Raw genomic sequence first — 20,614 nt, 5'->3', positions numbered from 1 at the left:
TACTACTACTACTACTACTACTAATGATAATAATACTTATCTTTTAGATTTAAATGTAAGGTCAGCAACATTGAGGTGTGGGATTTAATTAATACCATTGATTCTAGTACTTAACTGGCACTGTATTTTATCAAACCCAGAGGGCTGAGAGACAAAGTTGGCAAAGTTCACCTTGGTAGGATTTGAAATCTGGATGTAAACAACACAAAACAAATAGGGCACTGCTTTTTTTCCACTGTGCTAATGAATATGTTAAGCCACCATAATAATAATAATAATGATAATAATAATAATAATAAGACTAAAACAATACCTGTTATCATAGGTGCCCTGGGAATGATAGCAAAAGGGGCTGATTGCTACCTAACTCAGATACCAGGAAACCCAAAAATGGCAGAAATTCAAAAGATAGTGCTCATGGGAAATGCTCATATCCTACGCAAAATACTTTCTATGTATCTCAAGGTTTAAAACAAATGTAATTTTCGTTTTTTTTTTTTTTAGACATTCACTAGTACAACACTAAATACAAAACCAAATATATGGCACACTAGGCATAACAACAACATGAACTTCCAACCTGTTGTCTCTTGAGGTCTCTGGGTGAAACTTGGAGCCAGCTTGTACAAATGTAAAGCAAAAGTCAAACATATAATAATAATAATAATAATAATAATAATAATAATGATAATAATAATAATTTCAAATTTTTGCCACAAGGGCAGCTTGGGGGAGGTGGTGATGAGTCAATTACATTGACCCCAGTGTTCAACTGGTACTTATTTTATCATCTCTGAAAGGATGAAAGATAAAGTCAACCTTGGCGGAATTTGAACCCAGAGCATAGCAACAGGTGAAATAGCGCTAAGCATTTCATCCAGCGTGCTAACGATTTTGCCAGCTCACCACCTTCTGATAATAATAATAATAATAAACCTTTCTATTATAGGCACAAGTCCTGAAATTTTGGGGGAGAGGGCTAGTAGATTACATCCATCCCAGTGTTCAACTGGTACTTATTTTATTGACCCCAGAAAGATGAAAAGGCAAAAATGAACACAGAATGTAAAATTAGAAGATATCTATAAAGCATTTTGTTTGGCACATAAGCGACCCTGCCAGCTCGCTGCCTTAATAATAACAACAACAACAATAATAATAATAATAATAATAATAATGGTGATGATGATGATTTTGAATTTTGGCTGGATGTTTCTTCTTCTTCTTCTTCTTCTTCTTCTAATTCTTCTTCTTTTCTTCTTCTTTTCTTCTTTTCTTCTTCTTCAATTCTCCTTCTTCTTTTCTTCTTCTTCTAATTCTCCTTCTTCTTCTTCTTCTTCTTCTAATTCTCCTTCTTCTTCTTCTTCTAATTCTCCTCCTCCTCCTCCTTCTTCTTCTTCTTCTTCTTCTTCTTATTATTATTATTATTATTATTATTATTATTATTCTGATTCTGATTCTGATTCTGACAAGTAAATGACACCCAATGCACTCTTTAAAGTAGTAGTCATATGGAAATGCATAGAAACCAGGCCCCAACAGGTGACTGGAGCCTGGTAGCTCTCCAGCTTACCAGCTCTTCTGGTCAGACCATCTAACCCATGCCAGCTTGGAAAATGGACATTAAATGATGATGTAATGATTTGGAGAACCATTTCTTCACTTTAGCTTCTGTTAATTTTGTGCATGAAAGCCGAGTCTTTCTTTAATTAAGATCATGACATGTAATGAATTTGTTACTTGGCCTTCTCTTCCTTCTCCACATCCTTAATCTCAAACTTGGCCATTTTGTCTTTTTGATGGGGAAGGGGAAGAGTATATAAAGGACTACATTATTTCATATATCCTCCTTTTTTAAGATGGTTACTCTTTTACTCTTTTACTCTTTTACTTGTTTCAGTCATTTGACTGCGGCCATGCTGGAGCACCGCCTTTAATCGAGCAACTCGACCCCGGTACTTGTTCTTTTGTAAGCCCAGTACTTATTCTATCAGTCTCTTTTGCCAAACCGCTAAGTAACGGGGACATAAACACACCAGCATCGGTTGTCAAGCAATGCTAGGGGGACAAACACAGACACACAAACACACACACGCATATATATATATATACATATATACGACGGGCTTCTTTCAGTTTCCGTCTACCAAATCCACTCACAAGGCTTTGGTCAGCCCGAGGCTATAGTAGAAGACACTTGCCCAAGGTGCCACGCAGTGGGACTGAACCCGGAACCATGTGGTTGGTAAACAAGCTACTTACCACACAGCCACGAATATAATTTCAGAGAAATTTGCCTGCTATTTCTTGTAAGTTAAACTACCATGTAGAGGTTCCTCCTTTGTTGGATCAAAGTTCTGTTTTTTTTTTTATTTTTATTCTTTTTTTGTGTACAGTACCTGTAGTAGGATATAAATTCACCAAATTAATACTTTATCCAATGAGCCATTATTGACTCATATACAAGAATTAGGATGGGGCCTCTTAAATCCTTGTTGCTGTTGATAATTAAGTGGTTAAAATGTTGAACTTGCAAATAATACCATCAAACTCCCTCCTTCGTCTCAGTAGGGAATTCTATATTAAAAGCTATCATTGCATACATACATACATGCACACATACATACATGCATACATACATACATACATACATACATACATACATATATATATACATGCAAGCATGTATATAAATATACATACATACATGCATACATACACCCATGCACACATACATACATACACACACACACATACATACATACATACACACACACACATGCATACATACATACACACATACACACACACACATACATACACACATACATACACACACACACATACATACATACATACATATATTAGCCTAATACAGCTTCAGCTAAGTATAAATGCAGGCACTCAATTCCATTTCACTGTAAAATGGGGTTTACTAAAAGAAATATTGAAAGAATTAACTGTAAGGGTTTTCAATGTAAAGTGATACCAAGCAATGGAAGAACAAATCTGAGACAGAAAAGAGAAAAGAGGCCAACATCTGTGAGCCTGTGTCTCTTTTCTGGTTTTAACTGGTGCATATATAAAAGGAATGGTATTCAGTATACAGTTCTAAAATAAAGAACTTACTTAAACATTCTCTGCAAGATATTAAAGTTTTTTCAAACTCCCAGACATATTGCAGCATTGATAAATTTTCATAAATAAACACGAGAAAAAAAAAAAATTTGAATACAGCCCTTTGTACAGGTGTTTAATGGGGCTGCAGGGTACTCGTATTTTCACTTCACTTCCTTGCTCTGCCTATAAACAATTTCACTGTAAGCAAATTGGGCTTTTTTTTGTTTTTGTTTTTGTTTTATTTCTGTAATCTGTGAAGGAATGTCAGATCAAAATCTAAATTTGAATAAAAAGACAAAAAAAAAAAGTGATTTGAGGGAACATGTTAACACATGTTTTCTTTTAAGTTTGGGCTCTAACCTAACCTAACATTATTTTACAGAAGAAACTAAATTCTTGTTGTTCCATGTTGAATTTATGAATTCATTTGGGTATAAACTTTCAGTGGCACATAATGACTACTGTGATTTAGGCGGATATCATGTATTTTATAGAATAATATTCAAGTGTAAAATGATACAGTTCAGCACATAATAACTAGTATATATATATATATATATATATATATATATATATATATATATATATATATATATATATTTATATATATATATATAATACCATTGATTATGTTGCCATTATCCTTAGTGGCATATATATATATATATATATATATATATTTAAGTAGGTGAATGAATTATTCTATGCTTATTGTCAGCATGGAAAATTCGTTTAACCGAAACCTGGGTAGCAAATTCACGTCAGAAAACACGGTTGAAGCGACCTGTCAAGGGTAGAAACTCCGAGTTCATGTGTAGAAATTTGTGTGTTGTATATGAATAAATGAAATGTGTTGAGAGTAAAGGAATTTTGTTAACATCTTCGTTCGACTCCATTCTTTCATTTATTTATATATATATATATACACATACACATATACGTATGTATGTACACACGCACACAAACACACACACATCCAAACATACAGGGCACTTTACTAATGTGTTTGTGTATTATTTGACTATAGTCTGTAATATATCATACCAAGTACATTCTATATCCCTACCCAGAGCAGTCTTCTAATATATTGCATTAATTCCTTACTGCTTTAGCTAAGAAAGAAGCTAACACGAGCTGGTGTGAATATAAACATAGATATCAATTACATTTCACTCTAAAGGAGTTTATCAAAAGGGATATTTTGAATGAATTAACTGTTAAGATTTTCAGTGTAAAGCGATATGCTTTTAAAGCATATCACCCATTTGAGATTGAAAAGGGGAACATGTCAGAGAAGTGTTTCTCTCTTCTGTCTCATATTGATGATTTGAACCAAATACTCTCTTTTACCTGTTTCAGTCATTTGACTGTGGCCATGCTGGAGCATCGCCTTTTAGTCGTGCAAATCGACCCTAGGACTTATTCTTTGTAAGACTAGTACTTATTCTATCAGTCTCTTTTGCCGAACCGCTAAGTTACAAGGATGTAAACACACCAGCATCTGTTGTCAAGTGATGTTCGGGGAACAAGCACATACACACACACATACATACATACATATATATATATATATATATATATATACAAATATACGACGGGCTTCTCAGTTGCCGTCTACCAAATCCACTCACAAGGATTTGGTCGGCCCGAGGGTATTGTAGAAAACACTTGCCCAAGGTGCCACACAGTGGGACTGAACCCGGAACCATGTGGTACATAAGCAAGCTACTTACCACACGGCCACTCCTACTGTGCAAGATTTTAGTTATGACATGTCTATAGTAAGACAGAAATCTCCTTTAACTAACTTGTAGCTTAGTGAAATCAAAATGATGTTGATCCCTAGAAGTCTACCCCCCAGATCCATCATGTAGCTAATCCTTTTTGCATTCAAACTGACCATATCCAGCCCATGTATTCTGATTTATGTTCAAACTATCCAGATCCAGCCTCTCACACTTTCAGGGAAGTATACGGCTTAGTGGATAGGATGTTGGACTCATGATCCTAAAATTGTGATTTCAATTCCTGGACTGGATGATGTATTGTGTTCTTGAGCAAAGCACATCATTTCCCATTGCTCTCGTCCACTCAGCTAACTAAAAGGAGTAATCCTGTGATGGACTGGCATCCTATCCAGGTGGGGAATATATACGCCATGAAACTGGAAAACCAGCCCTAATGAGTTCGTATGAATCGAGAAAGTAACTTTACTTTTACCTACTATGTCATTCTAAAAATAAACAGTCATGTCATCAAAATCTCCAAGTTATGGAGATAATGTTTGATTAATTTAAAACAATGTAAATATATAAACATAACATTTGACAATAATTTGAATTCTAAAGGGTCAAACATACTTCAAGGTGACTGCCTTACCAATTACACCAAGTCCCATTGTAAGAATCCCTACATGATCACTTGACTTGCTACAAATAGCAATCCAATTGGATCTTTTCGGTTTGAACGGCAGTTTTTTCTAGCGGTGTCATATGAAATTGTCACCCATAATTATGACCCTAGAATCGATCTATTGCATTTCAATCTGTTTTAGGGTTAGGGTTAGTTAGGGTTAGGGGTGGGGGGGAGGGTATCTTTTTTTTCTTCACAAATGTAAATAAACCCAATCTGTTTCTTTATCTAGGGACATATTCATACAGCACAGAATGCTTTTTAACTCAATAGACGTAATTGATTGGTTGAAATTGCAGAAATTGAAGAAAAAAAACAAAACATATCTTACAAACTATAGAATTTTCTCAGTAAAGCCAAGAGAAAAAGCTGTTTTATAAACACATTCTACCAGTATATGAAGTTTAAAATTTTTTAGTTACCTAGAAGTTATGTTAAAAACTGCCGTTCAAACCGAAAAGATCCGTCCAATTTTCCTCCTATCACACACTACTTTCTTTAAAGAAAGAAGAATGAATATGAAATTTTAAAAAAATCAATGATATGATCATAACTGTAAATGAGCATCACTGTCATACTAGTGGTGTTGTTCATTTTTTGTCTTCCATTCTGAAATATCACCTTGCTTGGAAAGAAGTGAGGGTTGGTGACAGCAAGGGCATCCAGTTGTAGGGAATCAGCCTCAATAAATTTTGCCTGGGCCATGCAAAGTGGACATTAAATTGATAATGGTAATGATGATGATGTTGACCATGATGATGACATTGATGATGGGAATGATTATGGTGATGATGATGTGACACTAGGGTGAAATATATGCCGGAATCAATGACAGAAAAAAAATGTAAGATTAGTTCTCCACAAAGTCTTTTTTATTGTCATAATAGAGTATTTTCAGTTCATTTAATGTATGCTTTTCCATGCTATCATGGGTGGATGAGGATTTATTTGAGGGGATATTTTATGTTTAAGATGCTCTTCCTGTTTCCAACTCTTAAATGCTTTTCATCATCATCATCGTTTAACGTCCGCTTTCCATGCTAGCATGTGTTGGACGGTTCAACTGGGGTCTGGGAAGCCCGAAGGCTGCACCAGGCTCCAGTCAGATCTGGCAGTGTTTCTTCAGCTGGATGCCCTTCCTAACGCCAACCACTCTGTGAGTGTAGTGGGTGCATTTTACGTGCCACCGACACAGGTGCCAGACAAGGCTGGCGAACAGCCATGCTCAGATGGTGCGTTTTACATGCCACCGGCACAAGGGCTAATTTTTAAAGATGCATCAAGCTCAGTAGAATCACTGTCATCCATACACACAGGCTTGACCTTCTCAGGTGCCACTGTCACATAAAATGCACTTGTGCCAGTGGAACATAAAAAGCACCCAGTGCACTCTGTAGAGTGGTTGGCATTAAGAAGGGCATCCAGCCATAGAAACCATGTGACGTTAAACAATTAGAGTCTAGACAGCTTCCCAGCTGGCCAGCTCCATATCAAACTATCCAACCTATGCCAGCATGGAATACGGATGTTAAACGATGATGATGAGGAAGCCTTTGAAAGTGCAAAGCAACTGGTTGTAATATCAGCAAGGAATGTCAACATCATGTCACCGTTTCACTCAGTCAATGACAAGCAAAGCTATGAGATATAATTTGTGCATATTTGCACATGCACACACACATTCATACATGCACTCACACACACACATACATGCACACACACATTCATACATGCACTCACACACACATACATGCACACACACATTCATACCTGCGCTCACACACATTCATACACACGTGCATGCACATACACACATGCATGCACATACACACACACACACACACACACACATACATACATACATACATACATACACACATGCATGCTGATCAAAACAAACATGTAATTATGCCATCAGATACACACACACACACACACACACACACACACACACACACACACACTCACACAGTCTGTGCCTATGTGAATGTATTTGTGTGTGTGTACATAACTATTAGTCTGATGAACAAAGTTTCTTATAGTTTGTTGTTATGGAAACTTTTTTCTGAATACTCACTCACACACTCATGCACACACACACACACACACACACACACAGTGATCAAAACAAGCATACAATCACACACACATACACACCCAATTTCTGTACATCCGCTTCTGTTTAAGAATGAACTTTCCAGATTTAGTATCGACATTGTTACTCATAGTTCACTTTCAAGAGAAAGGCAGCTTTCAAAAACATGGCACTAGTCACACCCTATACACAAGAATATTTACAAATCCATCATCATCATAACCTATTTCTTTACTACCCACAAGGGGCTAAACACAGAGGGGACGAACAAGGACAGACAAACGGATTAAGTCGATTACATCAACTATCATTATGGGTAACACTAAACGTACCTTTTGGATTTTTATGTTCTTTGGTATAATAATTGCATGCGGCTGAAGAGTGCTTTAAACCATCCTTTATGTCGATTATACACTGATGTAAGAATAGGTCGTTTATAAAGCTTGAAACACGCGTACCGCGACATCCTTTGTGTTCTGTTTTTGATTTCATTTGATACATATACCCTCTCACCTCTGCTACTAGCTGGCGTATACAGGTGCTTACACTTATCAAGTATTCACCCTAATTTTATTGTATATATATTCTTTTACTCTTTTACTTGTTTCAGTCATTTGACTGCGGCCATGCTGGAGCACCGCCTTTAGTCGAGCAAATCGACCCCGGGACTTATTCTTTGTAAGCCCAGTACTTATTCTATCGGTCTCTTTTGCCGAACCGCTAAGTGATGGGGACGTAAACACACCAGCATCGGTTATCAAGCAATGCTAGGGGTACAAACACAGACACACACACACACACACATATATATATATATACACACACACACATATATACGACAGGCTTCTATCAGTTTCCGTCTACCAGATCCACTCACAAGACATTGGTCGGCTCAGGGCTATAGCAGAAGACACTTGCCCAAGATGCCACGCAGTGGGACTGAACCCGGAACCATGTAGTTGGTTACTAAGCTACTTACCACACAGCCACTCCTGATATATATTGGTGCTTGATGATGACAAAATCTGTGTTCTCAATGATGAGAGTGCATGTGACTCTGTAGCCCAGAGCTGGAAGCACACAGGCACCCACAGGTGTCGCAACGATACTCTGTTTTTGAAACAGATGCTTCCCTGTTCTCTTTGAAGGCAGCTACTGCTTCCCATGAGGTGAGAAATCTCCATTGTGATCTGTCTGCAGCAGAGTCTTCATGTTCACATGGACAAATGCCACTCCATTTGAGATCGTTTTCCCAAGCGTCCATGTACCTCAGCTTAGGCCTTCCTTGACTGCATGAGCCTTGCATGATTTTGCCATACAACAGCTATCTAGTCATTCTGATGACATGGCCAGTGCAGACAACAGTTTTCTTTTCAGTTTCAGCCAAACTAAATCCATTTTAGAAGGCTTTGATCAACCAAGAACTATAGCAGAATATACTTGCTGAAAGTGCATGCAGTGGGACTGAACTTGAAACCTGCACCCTTGTACAAAACTCAAAGTCACTGCCAAATAACCTTTATTTACAATAATATGGAATATGGAAGCTAAATGATGTTGATGCTGATAATTATGTGGAACATGAAAACATTAAAATTTGTAAAAATTATCTATATATATAAAAGAAAAGTTGTGTGGTGTCTGTCTCCTACGATTTAGATTCCTAACTACTCCCACATTTTGCGGTGTAGTTTAACCAAAAGTGGGTATCTTATAGTCGTGATTCATATCGAGCCCTTCTGGGTATTAGCGCGCATCTACGATGAGTCTACGATTTAAAAAAAATTTACCATCATTTTTTTCCATTTTTAATGCATTTTTTTTTTGCTATTATATAAGGGAAGTTACTCTCTAAAAATGTCTACGATTTAAAAAAAATTTACCATAATTTTTCCCATTTTAATGCATTTTTTGCTATTACATAAGGGAAGTAACTCTCTAAAAATGCTTATATAGTTATTTCCCTTACAAACCCGAGCAATGCCGGGCAATACTGCTAGTTGAATATAAAACTTTAACCCTTTAGCATTCAGATTACTCTCTCAAATATAATGTTATTTTATTCACATTGTAGTTTAAATTAATGATGCATTATCTTGTAGCTTTGATATTTCAATTTTGGGATTGCTTATTTTTAGGGTGACATTTTTGGCCAGGTGTGAAAGGTCTGATCAAGCTGGTTTCAACATAAAATCAAGTAGCATATTTGGGGCCAGATATGACTGGGTTAAATGATACAGGGTAAAATAATTACAATATAAATTATCTAGAATCATGTTGACCTGAAATGTCTTTTTCTACAGCAGTGTGATGTTATTTGAGGGAATTTAGCTGCTCTCTCTAGCATGCCAAAAGTTGAATAAAGTGGTTTTAAAGATGGGGATCAAGGGATAATAGATATTAACTTACAGGCAAAAGCCTCAACTCTGTTACTGCCATTATGCTTCCTTATCAGTTGGAAACTTCATATTGTTGGTGAGGTCTTTTACCTGCAGGCCACACAGAATTACCTTTCAAGTTGTCTGAGCACAAATGGTGTTATAATTCTGTCAGTTTTATAATTGCTCTATTACCTTTATAACCTCAACTAGTATTCTGTTCTCTGGGAAGAGTAATTCTCTTTTAGTGCCTTATTATTTAACACACTCACCGGTAAAATTTCCACTTATTTCTTATTTTTATTTTCTAAAATTTTCATTGTGTCTTGCAACCTTTTCAATAGTCTTGACTCTGTCCGTTATTTACACTGCGTTCCCTTTTGTTTGTTTGTGCATATGTGTGTGTGCCTATACATGCATGCATATACATATGTATGTGTGTGTGTTTGCATGTGTATGTATGTATATATGTGTGTATATGCATATGTATGTATGTGTGTGCATCTGAATGTACATGATTTCCTCCATTACAATCTCCACTGCCCACTCAATTAGGTGAATATTTTCTCTGTTTTGTGGAATCAGACTTATTATTATGATTATCATTTTTTGGCTATAAAAAAAAAATCTGTCAATTTATTATTTATTCAAAATTTTTCCTTGCAGAGCTAGTGCTACAGTCCAAATGGCTCCAAGTATGCGTTCAGAGTCATGGAAAATTGGATGGATCCAGGCTTGTACCAAAATGATATTTCGGAATACCTACAGTAATGAAGGATTGTAAGTATGTCTACATTATCATCATTATAAGAAAGAATTTGTTTTAAAATTATACATCGCAATATTAATTGTTTTATAACAATTAATATCTAAAACGAGTCTGATTTATAGAAATCTGTGTCTTGATTGAATAAAGCTCTTAATAATACTTGGTATAAATATAATCCTTTCTAGTATCGGCCTGAAATTTTAGGGGAAGGGGCTAGTCAGTTACATCAATCCCCAGTACATGACTGATTCTTATTTTTTCAGCCCCAAAAGGATGAAAGGCAAAATTGACCCTCGGTGGAATTTGAACTCAGAACATTAAGACAAACAAAATGTTGCTAAGCATTTTACCTGACATGCTAGTGATTCTGCTGGCTCAGTGCTTTACTGGGTATAAATATAATCTTATTATGGCTTGTTAGAGAAGGGTAGTCAGTTGTTAATACAGTTGATTCCTTTTTGCTCACAATAAAACTGTATAAAATGAAAAAAAAGTCAGTCATTTATGATGCCCTCTGTTTTTAATTAAGCTTAATTAATTTATTCATGTTTTTATATTTATGCACCCTTTTCAAGCCTAGCCAGGCTCATGGGCTCGGTTTCCCAGTTTCTGTGGCGTATGTGTTCTCCCCAGCTAGACGGGACGTCAATCCATCACAGCGTTACCCAAGAAACAGGAAGAAAGAGTGAGAGAAAGTTGGGGCGAAAGAGTATAACAGAGGTCACCACCACCATCTGCCGGAGCCTCATGGACCTTTAGGTATTTGCGCTCAATAAACACACACAACGCCCGGCCTGGGAATCGAAACCACGATCCTCCGACCGCGAGTCCGCTGTCCTGACCACTGGGCCATTGCGCCTCCACAATTTATACATAAATTGGCTAAAAAAGTTTACTCTTTAAGTACATCATAGCATTAAAAACAAACATTGCTAACAGTAATTCATTAAGCAAAATAGTTGCTAAAAATGTCTCATTTATGTAAATTGATGTACCCCATGCAATAAAACCTTTAACAATAGTGGCTTCAATTACAGTATGACTATGGACAGCTAGGGAAGGGCAGTTGATGTTTATATAATCTCAACAAATGTTGAAACTAGTCCAGTTGATCCCATTTGTCAGGTATTGAAACTAGTTCAGTTGATCTATTTGTCAGGTCGCATGTAAAAAGCACCCACTACACTCACGGAGTGGTTGGCATTAGGAAGGGCATCCAGCTGTAGAAACTCTGCCAGATCAAGACTGGAGCCTAGTGCAGCCATCTGGTTTGCCAGCCTTCAGTCAAAACCATCCAACCTATGCTAGCATGGAAAGCGGATGTTAAATGATGATGATGATGATTTAAATGAATAATAAATTATTCTAAAACTGTATAAGTAAATTTACAAATTATGAAATAGATGATATAACGAGATGAATTCTCTGTTAACTATGTTAGATAAAAATTTAAAATTTGAAAATATTATTTAAAATACTTAGAAATGATTAAAAAATAAAGAAAATAATTAAAATAAGTAAATAGCAAAAATCGACCAAAAATCTTGTGAGTGAATTTGGAAGATGAAAAATGAAAGAAGCCCGTCACATATGTGTATATAAATATATATATATATATATATATATATATATCTGTGTGTATATGTTTGTTCCCCCACCCAACATCGCTTGACAACCGATGCTGGTGTGTTTATGTCACTGTAACTTAGCAGTTCGGCAAAAGAGACCGACAGAATAAGTACTAGGCTTACAAAGAATAAGTCCTGGGGTCGATTTGCTCGACTAAAGGCGGTGCTCCAGCATGGCCACAGTCAAATGACTGAAACAAGTAAAAGAGTAAAAGAGCAAATACAGTGCGGGAGAATTGTGGAAAAGAAGAAGGGTGTGAAAATATGTGAAAGTTGAATAAAGAGAGAATTTCATAGGACCTTTAATGTATCAACTAAATGTTAAACGCCTAAATTTGATGTGCAACTTATAATTGTATTATCCTAGCAACTTTCTCTTTAATTGCAATTGTTGGTCAAGAAAATAGATTACAGATCGAAAGTATAAAATGTACAAAACCTGTACAAGATTAATAGCAGGCCATTTTTTTTAAAACAAGGTTCTGCTTACCCAAGAATTCTTTCAAATGTCTGCACTGGAAGAAAAAATGATTAGCGGCATTTCTTCTGACTTTATGTTCTGAGTTTCAATGTTACTGGGGTTGATAAAATAAGTATCAGTCAAATACTGGGGTTGACATAATCAACTTACTCCCTTCCCTGAAATTGCTGGCCTAGTGCCAAAATTGAAACCATTGTTATTATTATTATTATTATTAAGACAGCAAACTAGAAGAATTATTACTGCACCAGAGAAAATGCTAAGCAGAATTTCGTCCTTCTTTACATTCTGAGTTCAAATACCACCAAGGGTGATTTTTGCCCTTCCTTTCAGGGTTGATAAAATAAGTACCAGTTGCATACTGGGGTTAATATAATCGACTAGTCCCCTCATCCCAAATTTCAGGCCTTGTGCCTATAGTAAAAAGTATTATTATTATTATTATTATATTATTATTATTATTATTAAAAAGGCAGTGAACTTGCAGAATTTACGTTCTGAATTCAAATTCCACCATCGTTGGCTTTGCACTTCATCTTTTGGGGAGTGATGAATTAAATACCAGTAAAACACAAAGGAGTTGATGTAAGTACCAGTGAAACACTGGGGTCGATGTACGTTCTGAATTTGCTTTTCATCCTTCTGGGATCAATAAAATAAGTACCAATCAAGTACTGGGATCAATGATATCGACTTGGTCCCTTCCCCATAATTTCAGGCCTTGTGTCGAAATTTGAAACCATTATTGTTGTTGTTATTATTATCATTATGGCTGTCAGCCTGTGAAGTCATACAAGTTGGAATTCTATAACTTGTAAGTGTTTAATCAAGCATTTTAGCTGGTTGCAGCCCGGTCATTCAAAATTCTATTTTACGAGTATTTTGCTTGATTGTGGTGGTAACATTTTGTGTGGTAACTTTTGCAAAAGGCGGCGAGCTGGCAGAAACGTTAGCATGCCGGGCGAAATGCGTAGCCGTATTTCGTCTGCGTTACGTTGTGAGTTCAAATTCCGCCGAGGTCGACTTTGCCTTTCATCCTTTCGGGGTCGATAAATAAGTACCAGTTGCATACTGGGGTTAATATAATCGACTAGTCCCCTCATCCCAAATTTCAGGCCTTGTGCCTATAGTAAAAAGTATTATTATTATTATTATTATTATTATTATTATTATTAAAAAGGCAGTGAACTTGCAGAATTTACGTTCTGAATTCAAATTCCACCATCGTTGGCTTTGCACTTCATCTTTTGGGGAGTGATGAATTAAATACCAGTAAAACACAAAGGAGTTGATGTAAGTACCAGTGAAACACTGGGGTCGATGTACGTTCTGAATTTGCTTTTCATCCTTCTGGGATCAATAAAATAAGTACCAATCAAGTACTGGGATCAATGATATCGACTTGGTCCCTTCCCCATAATTTCAGGCCTTGTGTCGAAATTTGAAACCATTATTGTTGTTGTTATTATTATCATTATGGCTGTCAGCCTGTGAAGTCATACAAGTTGGAATTCTATAACTTGTAAGTGTTTAATCAAGCATTTTAGCTGGTTGCAGCCCGGTCATTCAAAATTCTATTTTACGAGTATTTTGCTTGATTGTGGTGGTAACATTTTGTGTGGTAACTTTTGCAAAAGGCGGCGAGCTGGCAGAAACGTTAGCATGCCGGGCGAAATGCGTAGCCGTATTTCGTCTGCGTTACGTTGTGAGTTCAAATTCCGCCGAGGTCGACTTTGCCTTTCATCCTTTCGGGGTCGATAAATTAAGTACCAGTTACACACTGGGGTCGATCTGATCGACTTAATACCTATGTCTGTCCTTGTTTGTCCCCTCTGTGTTTAGCCCCTTGTGGGTAATAAAGAAATAGGTAACATTTTGTGTAATTGCACCCCACTTTTTGAAGGTGTAATAATTGTTTTGCATTTTTTGTGAAGACAAGATTTTATTCATTTTTCCAATTTTGAAAAATGTTGGATGACAGAAAAATAGTAATAATAATTGACCAAGAGCAGCAATCTGCTGACTCAGTTGAAACTCTGAAAGCAAATGCAGCTGAAGGTGAGATTAGTTTCTTGCCAAAGAGAAATATAATTTCCTCTTGTTGCTACAACGAGAGTAAGAAGTGCAAAAGTACCAGCAGCAACAATGTAAACAATACCAGCAGCAGCACCACCACCACTACAAACAGCAGAAACAAAAACAATAATAGCAACTGTATCAATGACAACATTAACAACAAGATCAAAAGCGAGAAAAGTAACATGAACAAGATTGAAAACAACAACAACAACAACAATAGCAGCAATAATAACACAATGAACCTCAACAAAGTTAATTCCTTTTCTAAAACCATTAGCAATTGGACTATTTTTTTCTAAAAATCAAAATCGATCAACATCAATGGAATTTGTAGTTGTGATACCAGTGCCAGTGGCACGTAAGAGAACCATCCAAACGTGGCCTTAGCCAGCGCCGCATCACCTGGCCTCCGTGCCGGTGGCACGTAACAAACACCATCCGATCGTGGCCGTTTGCCAGCCTTGCCTGGCCTCCGTGCTGGTGGCACGTAAAAAGCACCATCCGAGTGTGGCCTCGTCTGGCACCTGTGTCGATGGCACGTAAAAAGCATCCACTACACTCACGGAGTGGTTGGCATTAGGAAGGGCATCCAGCTGTAGAAACACTGCCAGATCTGACTGGGGCCTGGTGCAGCCTTCGGGCTTCCCAGACCCCAGTTGAACCGTCCAACTCATGCTTGCATGGAAAGCGGACGTTAAACGATGATGATGATGATGATGACTTTAAAATAAGGCACCGAAATACAAGAATGACATTATGAAACCAGGTGTTATGTGCCTTAGTGAGGAGGAGATAAAAACCTCCGAAAGACAAACAATTGTTTATAAATGTGTTTCTCGCACGGAGAAGAAGTTTAAATTTCTTTCTCCAGCAGAGACTGAAAATTGCCTCGATGATGTGTGGCACTCAGTGCTACACATACTGAAAGGTAAACAATGTGGGATGGTTGCTGCTGTATGCAGCAGTGAGCAAGAAGCCAAGAGAATGGTTACTATAACTTGTAATGGCTACTATAACCAGGCTTTTTTAATGATTCCCTATTACATGGATAAAAGGTTAATTTGAATTCAAGTCAAGAACATGCTGGATTACTGTGATCTGGCGAAGGTTTTAGCCATTCTGGAAGAACATGGGGAGATTGTGGAGGTGAAGTCCACTCCACAACTCAACAGGACTGGAATTCTTATGGAATTCCAGATTCTAGTTTCTCCAGAGGAACTAAATTACATTCCTAATTTTATCTGTTTCGGGGAATGTGAACAGATGCCAGTTTCTATGGAGGGGTAAAAACAGAAGTGTTTAGTGTGCATGGGAATACAAATCACCTCAAAGTCTTTTGCTCCACAGTGGAGAAGCATGAAGCTCTCCACCATTGCTAACAACTCTTCAAGGTGGGGACAAATCTATTACCTCGAGTCTACCTCCTTCTCCCAACTCAGGCCTCACAAAAGCAAAGTCCTCATTGATATCACACCAAAAGGCCTTTGTTGGAGATAAGAGAAAAACTGATTATGAAACAGAGACCAGCCCAAATCGAAAGCCCTAAGATATGACAGTAAAAGCAAAATCTATCACCACTCCACTTTAAAAACAAAACACAAACATCAGCATCTTCATCACAAGACAACCAATTTTTACAAACATATTCACAACCACAAAATTCATGAAAACAAAAAGAACACCTGAGAAACAAAATGACCAACAGGGTGTTTTTTTTGGTGGGGAACGGGTGAAAGTCTTGCCATTTTTTTCATATATTCTCATTTTAATAATCATCTCTGGTTAATTATTGAGAGGGGTGTTGTGTTGGCAGAAGTTTGTACTCTCTGAGTACTCTTGTTGTTGTTATTATTATTATTATTATTATTATTTTTATTATTATTATTATTATTTTTATTATTAAAAAAGCAGTGAGCCAACAGAATTGCCACCACGCTGGACAAAATGCTTAACGGCATTTCATCAGTTTTCATGTTTTGAGTTCAAATTCCACCAAGGCTGACGTTGACTTTCATCCTTTCGGGGTTGATAGATTAAGTGACAGCAAAATCCTGGAGTCGATGTAATTGACTTAACCCCTTCTGAAAAGAATCAGGCATTGTGCCTTTAGTTGAAAGGCTTATTATTATTGTTGTTAAAAAGGCGGTGAGCCAGCAGAATTGTTAACACATCGAACAGAATGCTTAGCAGTTTTTCATCCGTTGCTACGTTCTGAGTTCAAATTCCGCTGAGGTCAGCTTTGCCTTTCATTCTTTCCGGGTCGATAAATTAAGTACCAGTGAAACACTGGAGTCGATGTAATTGACTATTCCTCTCTCCAAAAATTTCAGATCTTGCGTCTATAGTAGAAAGGATTATTATTATTATTATTATTTTTAGATGAGTACCAGATGAATTTGGGTTGAGAGACTAGAGGACATTTACACATTCTCTTTATCATCTACCTTACTATTCTCATCTCTTCTGCTTCTTAATTCTTTTCCTCCCCCTCCCCCTCCTCACTTTCTCCTCTTTCCAAACATGTGGCTGTAATTATGTAAATTTATATCATACTCTCATATTTCCACAGGATTTTTCTAAAGATGGTGGTGATTAAGTTATTTTGTTTTCGTTTTCTGCATTCTAAACATATGAACTACATTGAGCTCTATAATCAAAGCCAGATATGAAAATTATACTTTGGAAATTGGAGTCTTGAGAAAGTTTGTTCATGGTTGCTCAACGTGCTAGAAGCAGCAGCCAAATCTCTATCATATCACACCCTGTCACATTCAGAATGAAAGAGCATGTTGAAAAAGGTAATCTTCCATAAACTGTGACTGAGAAAAAGGCCAAATAAGCAAATAACAAAGCCTCCACATGCTAGAAATAGCAGCCAAATCAACAGCATATCACGCTCTAGCTTTTTTTTAAAAAAAGGAATGAAACATTGACAAATGTAGTCCTAGTTACACTAAATCTCCCACATGTCATATCTTTATCCTTTATCTTTTACATGTTTCAGTATTAGACTGTGGCCATACTGGAACACGATCTTGGAGGGTTTGGGCAAACAGATTAGACCCAGTACTTAATTTCAAGTATGGTGCTTATTATATTGACCTGTTTTGCTGAACTATCAAGATACAGGGACATAGACAAAGCAACACTGATTGTCAAATAGCTGGGGAGACAAACACACACACACATACACTTACATACATACATACACACACACATACATACATACACATGCATACATACATACATACATACATATATACATACATACATACAAACATGCATACATACATACATACAAATATGCATACATACATACATACATACACACATACATACGCATGCATACATACATACACACATACATACATACATACATACATACATACATACATACAAACGTACGTACGTACATGCATGCATACATACATACATACATACATACAAACATGCATACAAACATGCATACATACATACATACATACATACATACATACAAACATGCATACATACATACATACATACAAACATGCATACATGCATACAAACATACATACATACATACATACAAACATGCATCCATACATACATACATACAAACATACATACACACACACACACACACACACACACACACACAAGGGGTGCTGAAAAGTTCCTGGCTTTGGGTAAAAGAAAATACAGGAGGATTGGGTATGATTTTATTCAACATATTCCCCTCTCAGATTCACCCACTTATTGCAGCAGTCCTTCAGTTTTTCTAAACCCTGTAAAAGAACTTCAGAAGGTTGGGCCTCCAACCAGGCCTTTCACGATACCCTTAAAGCCAGGAACTTTACCACCTTCTCATATATGTTTATACAATGGACTTCAACACAGAAGACTGCTTATTAGGGAATTGTGGTATTTGATTAAATCAAGGTTTTGCTTAAAATGAAATTTCTTTAATTTCTCTGTGATTTCTCATGGAACATTGATGTAGAATACTGGGAAACCTTTCAAAGATAGTTTTATGAGCTAGTTAATCTCTAAAGAAATTTATATTTTTAAAAGAGTGTGCCAGTGGCACGTAAAAAGCACCATCCGAAAGTGGCCGCTGCCAGCCTGCTCTGGCTCCTGTGCCAGTGGGACGTAAAAAGCACCATCCGAAAGTGGCCGCTGCCAGCCTACTCTGGCTCCTGTGCCGGTGGCACTTAAAAAGCACCCACTACACTCACGGAGTGGTTGGCGTTAGGAAGGGCATCCAGCTGTAGAAACACTGCCAGATCAGACTGGAGCCTGGTGCAGCCTCCTGGCTTCCCAGACCCCGGTCGAACTGTCCAACCTGTGCTAGCACGGAAAACGGATGTTAAACGATGATGATGATGATGAAAGAAGATTAATAAAGGTATATAATATTTTTGATGTAAGGGCTCTCTGAGACATAGAATGCATTTCATGGTTTCTCCAAGAGGCAAAAGTTTGGGAACTGGTCAGTGGGCATAGCTAATAGAGGAGCAAGGGGAGCGATTGTTTCCCAGGAATACATTTATCTAAATTGGCTCCTTTTCAAAAATCTTTTTTAACTCTTTAGTTACCTATATTAGTAGTTATAAGTTTCATTCATAATGACATTTTTACCAAAACATGAAATTAATGTATGTAGAGCACAATTACATATTTTATAACTAATGAAATATTGGATCTTTTCCGTTTGAATGGCAGTTTTTAACATAATTTTCTAGGTAACTAAAAAATTTTAAACTTCGTATTCTGGTAGAATGTGTTTATAAAACATCTTTTTTCTCTTGGCTTTATTGAGAAAATTCTATGGTTTGTAAGATATTTGTTGTTTTTTTTTTTTCTTCAATTTCTGCAATTTCAACCAATCAATGATGTGTATTGAGGTAAAAAAACATTCTGTGCCGTATGAATATGTCCCTCGTTTAAGAAACAGATTGGGTTTATTTACATTTGTGAAGAAAAAAAAATACCCTTCCCCCCACCCCTAACCCTAACCCTAAAATAGATTGAAATGCAATAGATCGATACTAGGATCATAATTATGGGTGACAATTTCATATGACACTGCTAGAAAAAACTGCCATTCAAAACCGAAAAGATCCGAAATATTTTGCATATTATAACGAAAATGAGTCAAAAATTGTTTGGCACCTTTTTTTTATGTGCTTGCTCCCACTAAACTTTAGAACCTGGATATACCTCTGGGAATGTTGCATCTCTCAGCTATTGCTATATGACCTTGTTCCAAGGTCATACTAGGGCCTTCTTCAGTGGAATATATGAACTGTGCCAATGTTGTCATCATACAAGAAGTGGAATCTGTTTCAGTAGATATCGTGTGGTAAGAAGCTTGTTTCCCAATAGCATAGTTTGGGGTTCAATCCTGCTTTGTGGAACCTTGGGCAAGTGTCTGCTTCTATAACCTTGGGCCAACCAAAAGCCTTGTGAGCGGATTTAGTAGACAGAAACTGAAAGACACCTGTTGCATGTGTGTGTGTGTGTGTGTGTGGTGGGGTGCATGTGTGTGTGTGCACGTGTGCATGGATCTGTGTGTGTTTTGTGCCTGTGTTTGTCCCCCACCACTACTTGACAAATGGTACTGGTGTACTTATGTCCCCATAAGTCAGTAGTTTGGCAAAAAGATTGTTC

At 37.0% G+C, this 20,614-nt stretch overlaps 1 protein-coding gene across 2 annotated transcripts in view; it reads left to right on the top strand.

The window, feature by feature from the left end:
• LOC115215101 (protein FAM78B-like) overlaps positions 1-20,614 on the top strand; it is a 147,981-nt gene that overhangs the window by 103,006 nt on the left and 24,361 nt on the right. For both annotated transcript variants that reach the window (XM_029784266.2, XM_036505365.1), the window contains exon 2: positions 10,672-10,785. In XM_029784266.2, coding sequence (XP_029640126.1) covers positions 10,672-10,785 — 114 coding nt within the window. The remainder of the gene's footprint in view (positions 1-10,671; positions 10,786-20,614) is intronic.

This window comes from Octopus sinensis, linkage group LG8 (assembly GCF_006345805.1).
Source record: "Octopus sinensis linkage group LG8, ASM634580v1, whole genome shotgun sequence".
In the NCBI taxonomy this organism is placed as follows: Eukaryota; Metazoa; Mollusca; class Cephalopoda; order Octopoda; family Octopodidae; genus Octopus; species Octopus sinensis.
Note: the sequence above shows the minus strand (reverse complement) of the source record. Positions and strands in the feature narration are given on the sequence as shown.